The sequence below is a fragment of the Orycteropus afer genome, unplaced genomic scaffold, assembly GCF_000298275.1.
Source record: "Orycteropus afer afer isolate SDZICR_OR568_19922 unplaced genomic scaffold, OryAfe1.0 scaffold00027, whole genome shotgun sequence".
Classification (NCBI taxonomy): domain Eukaryota; kingdom Metazoa; phylum Chordata; class Mammalia; order Tubulidentata; family Orycteropodidae; genus Orycteropus; species Orycteropus afer.
The window spans coordinates 3,455,805-3,466,058 of NW_006921614.1; the positions used below are offsets into that span (position 1 = coordinate 3,455,805).

A 10,254-nucleotide genomic window follows, 5' to 3' on the forward strand; every position below is an offset into this window, starting at 1 on the left:
TACATAAGGAACTAAAATACAAGGTTAAGAAAGTGAGAGTACAGACTCTGGTGGAAGGCTTCCTGGGTTTGAAGTCTAGCACCACCACTTTAAGAATTGGCGCAAGTTATTTAACTCTTTGAGCCTTACTTTCTTCATCTCTAAAATAGGAACAGCAATGTTTATACCTCTTAGAGTCATGAGAGAAGTAAGTCCAATATGAAGAGCTTCAAACAGAGTTTGATATAAAGTAAATTCTCAATAAATGTTAACTATTATTAGTACTGTTAATTCAGGAGAGACAATTATTTACCGCCTATAGACTACAGCCAAGATAACCCTATGGAGCAGTTCTACTTGTAACACATGAGCCACCATGAATCAGAATCCATTAAACAGGAACTAACAACAGATCAGAAATGTTGGTGAGGAGTCATCATCCACACTAGGGCTAAATGGATGGGTAGGACAGTAATAGTAATAATAATTACCAGTAGCACTTTAAGGAGCTTTGGTAGCATAGTGCCTAAGGCTCTTGACTGCTAACCAGAAGGCTGGCAGTTCAAACCCACCAGCCATTCCTCGGAAGAAAGGCTGGGCAATCTACTTCCATAGTGATACTGTCGTGGAAACCCAAGGAGGGGTCACTACAAGTCAGGTCCGACTCGACGGCAAAAAACAACGGCAGCACTTAATAAATCAAAATTAGATATTAGGTGGCGGAAGTTTGCAAATTCTTTTGTCAAAATTTAAAATGACAAATAACTACTATGTTACACTGAAAAAGATATAAACACTGTTCTCTAGTAGCTTATAATCCAGTGAAAGAGTTTGAAACACAGATGAGTATAGAAGATTAACATGTCAAAGGATCAGACAAATGATTCTATGATTCTTCACATCTAATTTCTCACTTTTTAGTTTACAGTAGTTGATGCCATACTTAAAATTTGGACTTTAAAGAATTCTGGTTACATTTTACATAACTTTCTTTCAACTTAATTTTCTCTTCTACTAAAAACCTTACTATACCATTTAATACTGGTCTTTAGTTTTTCTTCCAGTAGTAAAATCACTGAAATCATAATTAGAAACAAAATTATAAATTAAGTTATAAAATTGCCAGTAAGTCCAGTAGTTTTGACCTATAAAACCAGCAATTTCATATAGTTCAACATTATAGCAATTCCAAAGTCCTTGCTTTTTATGATTAAGAAATTATGTTTTATGGCAATAGTAGGATTACATCTAAGCAAGTGACATATTCTCAAATTTAAATCTGAGAGCTGCTTCGCATATCTGAACCCTAAAATTCAATGGGATACAAATCCAATAAACTTTTCTGCCACAAATAACTCAAGTTCCATTTCTATTTGGAACCCACAATGGAATCTTTAGCCTGGGTTTCCAAGATCCAAGACCATATTTTGACATTCGAACAATCTATTATACAACAGAATATACAACTTGTAACACAAAAGAATAAGCTACTGACACATATAACAACATGGGTAAGTCCCAAACGTATGGCAAAGCACATATTGTATTATTCCATTAATATGAATTCTAGAAAAGATAAATCTGATCAACAGTGACAAAAAGCAGACCTGTGGACGTATGTTTGGCTGTACATATTGCCACCAAAAATAAATTTTAAAATTAGCAGATCTGTGGTTGCCTGGGGTTGTGGGTAGGAGAAATGACTTGAAAAGGTGGTACAAAGGAACTTTTGAGGATGATGAGAATGCTCTATATCTTGATTGTGATGATGATGGTTACACAAAGGTGTAAATTTTTAAAAGTCAATAAAAAGTACCCTTAAAATGGGTACATTTTATTTCGTATAAATAATACCCAACAAACCTGATTTTTTAAAAACAAAAGATAATACATTGAATTAATTTTTAATTAACACGTGAATACAGTATTCTTATTTTAAAAAATTAATTAATGGATAAAGCCAAAGTTCTCTGACCACCATCCTAATCCTGATTTCCACCCCTAATCCTTCCTATCTAAATTCCATCCCCCAAATAACCACTGTTAAGACTTCTGTGGATTCTTCTAGACCTTTAAAATATATTTATATACATATATAATTACAAAAAACATGTAATATTGTTTACACCAATATCATTATACATTATCTTTCTGCAACTTGGTATTTTCACTTTGTTTCTGAGATTATTCTTGTTAATATAAACCTGAAACCAAATCTATTGCCATGAAGTCAATTCCAACTCATAGCAACCCCATAGGACAGAGTAGAACTGCCCCTTTAGGGTTTCCAAGGCTGTAAATCTTTATGGAAGCAGACTGCTTCATCTTTCTCCCACAGAGCAGCTGGCAGGTTCAAACTGCCAGCTTCTCAGCTGGCAGCCAAGCACTTAACCACTGACATCACTAGGAATCCTTTGTGTTAATACAGAACTCATTTAATTCTAATACAGTAATCTAGCCTATGATTACACCACATTTTATTCAACCAGACCATTCGCCCTTCTGGTAGATATTCAGGTTGCTTTTCCCTACTATATAATTCACTAATGGAGTGGTAAATGGTAGTAGCCATGGGGACAGGCATGTGGATTACAGATGGTATTTCAAGGGTACCATAGCTTTATCTGTAAGATTTTACAGCATGAGTTTATGTGCTATTTTTAAAGACTTTTTTGTTACATAAATTATTGAAAAGAATGAAATAATCACTAACAGGAAGCAAATCATCTATTAAAATAAGGAAAACAAAGTTCTAGGGTATCATAGTATACTCATGGGTTGAGGCATAAGTGTTTATTAAAAATAATGACCTGAGCACTAAACAGACCTTCTACTCATAGTAATTACAATTAAAATTTCAGCATGTTGGTTATCATGGCATAAGCATAATTAATGCATGCACAAAGACTTCATTTGTTATATTTTTTGCTTTCTTCTTTTATGACTACGATGTTTTTCTCCATCCCTGAAATGAAAGGGGTTAAAAAAAAAAAGACCTTATTGTAATTATGAATCATCAGAGCTTTAAGAAAATAATTCAACAGTAACATTAGTAACAGTAGTTTCATGAGATATAAACTAGAATAAGTTAAAACATATATTTAGAACTGAACACTGATTTTTTAAAAAACTACAGCTAATATATATACAACATAATTTTTGTTTCCAGCATTCTTTCCCCCATACAACTGAGTGACATTAGTTATGTTTATCATGTTGTTTAACCATTACCATTATGTTTCCAAATTTTCCCATTACCATTAATCTAAGCTCCAAAGCAAAACCAAACCCACTGCCACTGAGTTGATTCTGACCCTCACAGTGACCTTTATAGGATTTCCAAGGCTATAAATGTTTATGGAAATTGCCTCATTTTCTTCCCACAGAGCCACTGACTGGTAGGTTTGAACCACAGACCTTCTGGTTAGCAGCCAAATGCCTTACCTACTGAACCACCAAAGTTCTTTAACCTAAGCTCCAAAAAACCAAACCAACTGCCATAGAGGTGATTCCAACTCATAGCTACCCCCAGTGGGTTTCCAAGGAGGTAAATCTTTTTAACACTATGGGACAAAACTGAAATAGGAATAAACAAAACAGATTTTTTTTTTAAAAGTATGTTTTGGAGTTCTTCTTAGAAACTGACTTGGTGGTTCAGTGTTTAAAGTATTTGGTGAACCAAAAGGTACATGGTTCAAATCCACCAGCTGCTTCACAGTAGACCGTTGAGGCAGTCCGCTCCCGTAAAGATTTACAGCCTTAGAAACCTTATGGGCAGTTCTACCCTGTCCTACTGGGTTTTGATGAGTCAGAATCAACTCCATGGCAATGGGTTTTTTTATGACTGATAACCAGGGAACTCATTTCAAATAGAATATTAAAATCATAGAAGGAATTCAGAAATTGATTTCCTTATCCTGGCTTCTCAACTCCCTACAATTCATTCTACCTCAGGATAGGTACCAAAGATTAGCCTTTCCCTACTGAGAAATACATTTCCTGCTAATATCTAGTTTATGCCTACTAAAGTAATATTATTTCATGTTTAAATTTTGAGTACTTCTATGTATTCAAGTCAACAGTGTTTGATTACCACCAGTTGTTATCAAGTGGACTCTGACTCATGGCAAGCTCACATGTATCAGAATAGAACTGTGCTCCATAAAGTTTGCAATGGCTGATTTTTTCAGAAGTAGACAACCAGGCCTTTCTTCTGAGATGCTTCTGAATGAACACAAACCCCTAATCTTTCATTAAGCAAAAAAATGAGTCTGTTAACCGCCTGCACTATCCAAGGACTCCCAGGGATTGATTAAACATGTGGAAAAACTACTTAAGTGGAGAAAGCTCTAACAAATCTGAAAGAAGTGGAAGAGCACAGCCTGACAGACACAGTTAAATTGGGTATGAACATTATACAGTCTCATTATATGAATCAAAAGGGTATACTAAGCAAATATTCCATTTTTAGAGAAGGACTAAATCATAGCTAGCTTTAAACTTATAAACCAAATGACAAAAAGATAAGCAAAATTCCAAAACCAATAAGCCTTTAATGTCTAACCATCAGTGGCCCTAGGAGAGACAGAACATCATTTGAGGGCCAATTATTTGAGAAGCACTATGTACATAAAACTAAATCAAACTTGGATGCTGTTCACAGTCTAGTGGGGAGAAAACATAAATTAAGTACAAGAACAAATACGTGCCATGTAAGATGGTGATAAAATAGAAAACATGATCAACTCTCCCAGAATAATGAGAAAAGGCTTCACAGAAACGACTCAGCTGGCTCTTAAAAGAATGAGTAGTTTACCAAGTGGTATATTTAAAAAAAAAAAAATTAAGACAGCATTACTTGGAAAAGCTCACATATGGCATAGTGTGGATAAGAAACTGTAAGTAATTCAGGCGATGTAGGATATAGGCTATGCATTTCACAGGGTAATAGCAAAAAGGAAAAAAAAGGTGGCTAAAAAACAAAAACCCACTGCTGTCGAGTCTGATCTGACTCGTAGCGATCCCTTCCTTGGGTTTCCGAGGCAGTTATTACTACAGAAAGAGATTGCCCAATCTTCCTCACGATGAGTGACTGCTAGGTTTGAACCATCAGCCTTCTGGTTAGCAGTCAAGTGCCTTAGCCACTACACCACCAGAGTTCCTAAAAAAAAAAAAAAAAATTGGCAAGGTGGGCAGGATTCCTGACCCAGAAGCATCTTGAGAACCATTCTAAAGCATTAATATTTTGCCACTGAAGAGTTTTAAAAGGTGAAATTCTCTCTAGCACTAGAATGGATTCATATGGGACAAGTATAGAGACAGGAAGAACAACTGGGAAAGCTATGATCATTTTCCAGATAGGCAAAACAGAGACAGGGAAAAACAGGTACATGTGAGGTATCTTCAAGTAGAACAGACTGGATGGTTAAGGGATAAGACAACTCAAACTCCCTATCATCAAGTTGTTTCTGACTCATAACAACCCCCAATGGGTTATCAAGGCTGTAAATCTTCACAGAAGTAGAATGCCTCATCCTTCTCCTATAGAACAGCTAGCTAGTGGGTTTGAACTGCTGACCTTCTGATTAGCAGCCAAATGCCTTACTCATGACGCCACCAGAGCTCCTTAAGGATAAGACAACATCAAAAAAAAAAGCCTCACTGCTGTCAAGTCGATTCAACTCACAGTGACACCTCCTCAGGTTTCCAAGGCGGTATGTTTTCAGAAGTAGATTGCCCAATCTTCCTTCCGAGGAATGGCTTGTGGGTTTAAACCGCCAGCCTGGTTAGCAGTCAAATGCTTTAGGCACTACGCCACCAGAGCTCCCAAGGAGCTCTAAACTCTAAGCTTTAGACAGGAGTATCTAAAATGACTCCTTGATTTCTGGCTTAGGTAACTAGATGGGTAGTCAACCCACTAACCAGGACAGGAATGCTGGGAAAAGAGGAAAAGATTGAGAAAATGACAGTAAGTTCAGTTATAGACCTAATGAATTTGAGATGCAAGAAGATACATCCTGGAAGCAGGCAGAAATGTAAGAACAGACCTTAACAGACTAAAATGTATAATTTTAGTATTAGTTCATATCTCCTCAGACACCAAACTTTTTATCAGGGATATTAACAAGGACAAAGCTGCAATCAGCTTTGATATTGAAGTTTGAATCTTCTCTCTGACCCTGTATAACTTTTTAACTGAGGAATCAACAAAAGAAAGAAAGAAGGAGAAAGAAAATAAACAAGTGAGAATGAGAAAGAGAGAGGGAAGAAGGAAGGAATGCAAGACAGGCAGCTAGGCAAACATCTTTGGCATAATTAACTCTCTACCTAGACCTGACTTTCCTATGTCCTGATTAGGATACAAGTGATATCAAAAAAATAAAACTAAAATCAAACGTGTACAGAGAACTATGTCATTAGAACTCCTGTAACTTCAACTGAAATAAAGGGAACGTTAAGAATCTTTATCAATTATTTACTCAAATTACTCTTACAATCTATTTTCTCAAAGTGGTCTACAACGAAAGGATCAGTTCTATTTTTCATAAGAATTCAACACTGGATGATGGAATGTTAGACTTACCTCTCTTTCCTTCTTCTTGAGTCCAAGTTTCTATCCCTATCTTTACTTTTCTTTCGTTTGTGTGGGCTCCTACTTCGATCCCTTCTATGTCGTGAACATTCAGCATCCAAATAACTTCCACCAGACTGCCATGAATCCACTGAAGCTGATCGCCTTTCTTCCTTTCTGAACCACAGAAAGTCTCATTAGTCAGTTTTTCGAGCTATCAAAGGGCCCTATCATGAAACTCTTGTATAATACTCTTGAGCAATTACAACAACACACAGTTAGCATTTGGATGAATTACAGCATGCTACTAAGGGTCATAGAAATGCCAAAACAAATAATTACAGGTAAGAGATTAAAAAAAGAATATGGCTATCAATAAAGGCAAAGACATACTTTATAGTACCATCCTCTGCTTTTTCCTGCTCTTCTTGCCACTGATTACTGAGTTCTTCCATGTGTACATTTATCACATCCCGAATCACCTTCCAAGAGTTAAAACACAAAATTGCAAGTTAAGAAAGATTTTTAAAAATTTAAGAGCAAAAAGCTAGTAAAAACATTGCTAACAACCAGTCAAATATTTACTAAGACACAACAGACTATGTGTCTTAGTAAATATTACTGACACAATAGACTATGGAATGTATATAGTTAAGAGAACAATGATCAAATTAGAATATGAATAGTAGATGAAAGTATCCTATCAACATTAAATTTACTAAAGTTGATAATAGTACTGTGATTATGTAAGAAAATGTCCCTAATTCTTAGGAAATATATACCAAGTATTTAGGAACAAAAGGTACTACTTAAGAGTAACCTACCCTTAAATAATTGAGGAAAAAAATTACATACAGATAAAGAGTAAGAGTGAAAGAGTACAAATGATAAGCAAATGAGGTAAAATGTCAGTAAGAGGGGTCCAGGGAAAGGGTACCCAGATGTTCCTTGTATTAGTTATAGTTTTGATTAGTATCTGTAAGTTTGAAATTATTGATAAATAGATTTTTTTTAAGCAAAATTAATAATTAAGCCAAAAGGATGACAAAGCCTGAAAGAGTACAGTCACGTCACATTACAGATACTTCCCCTATTAAACTATAAATCCTCTACCTATAAGAACCATTAGAAATGTTTTTCTTTTCCATTTACCTATGCCACCAAGCACAGGGAGACACACATGGAACTAATACACAAATTTATGCTTTCCTCATGCCTCACTAGTAAATCTTTTCAAGGAGAAAAAAAAGTATTGAAGATAAGGAAAAATAATCTCAAAATGACATACAGTATAGTTTAGGACTGACTGCATTTTTTCTCTGCTCCAGAAAAAAAAGCTTTCACTGTCCCCCAAAGTAAAATAACATCCAAACTCTTTAATGTAACTTTCAAAGTCTTCCATGATTCTACTACAACATGTAGGAGATTCCAGCTTTATCTGAACTACTATATAGTTCATCCGAAGCCCTAAGCTCTAGTCACCCTGAATTATTAACATATCTCTGAAAAAACTTCTATACTTTTATTTACTTTTATGAACGCTAGTCCTTTTGCCTGGAAAACCCTTGTGCACTAATTCCTCTTCTCCAAATTATTCTCCTGTTGGACAACTGATACACACTGCAAGGTCTCACCAGGGGAGTGGCATAAAGTACATAAACCTGAACGCAAAGTCCAGCTCTAGCACTTCTGGAGAGGGAACTCTGTGAAGACTGCATGTTACTGGATTTTGTTTCCACAGAGTCTACCTAGCCAGGGTCTGTCATATAGGAAACAGTAAATGAACAAACATTCTTTGACCCCTTCCTGCTTGTTCCTGTCTCTCAAATACTACCTTTTCTGTGAAGCCTATGTCATTCTCATCTTTAGAAAGAATCTCTCCCACCTCTCACAGCGGTTAGATTTCACCTCTATTTTAGCACTTAACACAATCTCTATTTTAAATGTGTTTCGCTCATTAAACTGGAAGTTCCTTTAGGATGAGGTCTGTGTGTCATTTATCTTTGCACACCCCGTTGAAAAAAAAAAGTTGCCTTGAGCTGACTGTGATGTGCTCTGACATGGGATACCCCATGTTTTGCAGAGAAGAACTGCACCCCACAGGGTTTTCATAGTTGTGACCTTTCAGAAGCAGGTTGTCAGGCATTTCTTTGGAGGCACCTCTGGGTGGGTTCAAATCACCAAGCTTTTGGTCAGTAGCTGCACACTTTAACAGTTGTGTCACCCAGGGACTCCTTTACATACCCCGTAATAGTGTGTTATGCATAGTAACTAGGTACTTACTAAATATTTGCTAAAATTTGTCAAAGTTCAGAGCAAACAAAAAATATGCAGGACATGAGTGAAGCAAGAAATCTATAAAATGTTGAAAAAGCCATGAGCAGAGATATAGTAAATCACTAAATGATTTGTAAATACTGAAATATTTATGGATGAAAAGGTATTTAGGTTTTACTTTCAAAACAATCAAGTATGGGAAGTGGGGTATGTGGTGAATAGGAATATAAAACAAGACTGGCCAGTATGTTGGTAACTTTTCAAGCCAGGTAATGGATACATAAGGGTTCACTATACTTTTGCATCCACTTTTGATTATTTTGAAATATTTCCATAATAAAAAGCTAACCAAAAAAATTATAAAGAACACTATCAGCAACATTTAAACTTGATTACAAAGTTATGAATCCTGGACAAAACAACTGATGAACTACCAAGTATTTATAACAATCACAAGGGTAGTAGGACATGACCCCAGAGCTCTACAGGTAGAGAGAAGCCTGAAACACATACTTTAATTTTAAAAACAACAGCATAAAACGAAGCACAAAGCTGTGTAGCACTGAGATGTGTGTAATAAACCAGTGATGATTCAGAGTCAACAAACACCCTGTGAAACAGTGGACCTTATAGTTCATTAAGATTCACGATGGCAAAACCTAAAAACATTTCAGTTGCGAAAACAACATGTATTGAGACATGGTGGTAAGAACAAAGATATGTGATCATGGCATAATTTAAAAGATGTGACTGACTAAAACAAGCTTGGTGAAATGGAGCTAGGTTATGGAAGGTTTCCGAAAGCATAGAAGGAAGAAATAATGTGGGTACAATTAGAGATTCAATGAGAAAATTGTTTGCAGAATTTTGGAAGGGTGACCCATGTACAAAAAAATTTGTCAATTCTAATTACCCATTAAATGACATTTGAAAATAAGTCTAGATATATACTAAAACCTTAAGGCAAAAATAATTTATGCCAACATATTTCTTAAACTCAAATATTTAATAGACTGTGTATATATATACATACACATAATTCTTAGTTATATAAGAATTCTCAAAAACAAGATAATAGCTAATATTTGTTGAGAAATTTCTGTGTTCACATTCATTTTTCAACCTGTTTTCCTAACAACCCTGCAACATTTATACTATTACAATAAAATGAAAAAACTTAAATCTTAAAGGCTCAAATGTCTTACTTAAAACCTCCAAGGAATTGTGGAAATCCATAGAACAGACTTAGAAAACTATGTAAAAGAAATTTTTTGTTTTCAACAACGCTCAACAAGATGATAAAAAACTGGAGTTCCGGCAAGATGGCGGACTAGGCAGAAGGACTGCACAGACCCTCTTCAACAAAGAAAAGGGAAACAAATTAACACAGACACAGAAGATAATCTTGGACCCCTGAGCCTTGAAGG

The 10,254-nt window shown here is 35.6% G+C and overlaps 1 protein-coding gene across 1 annotated transcript in view; it reads right to left on the bottom strand.

Annotated features, from left to right (window-relative positions):
• Positions 1–2,895: 2,895 nt before the first annotated feature.
• Positions 2,896–10,254, bottom strand: part of SNRNP48 (small nuclear ribonucleoprotein U11/U12 subunit 48) — a 29,813-nt gene continuing 22,454 nt past the window's right edge. Inside the window, exons 7-9 of the mRNA XM_007935336.1 lie at positions 6,944–7,032; positions 6,563–6,727; positions 2,896–2,944 (exon numbers count right to left, since the gene is read on the bottom strand). Coding sequence (XP_007933527.1) covers positions 2,896–2,944; positions 6,563–6,727; positions 6,944–7,032 — 303 coding nt within the window. The remainder of the gene's footprint in view (positions 2,945–6,562; positions 6,728–6,943; positions 7,033–10,254) is intronic.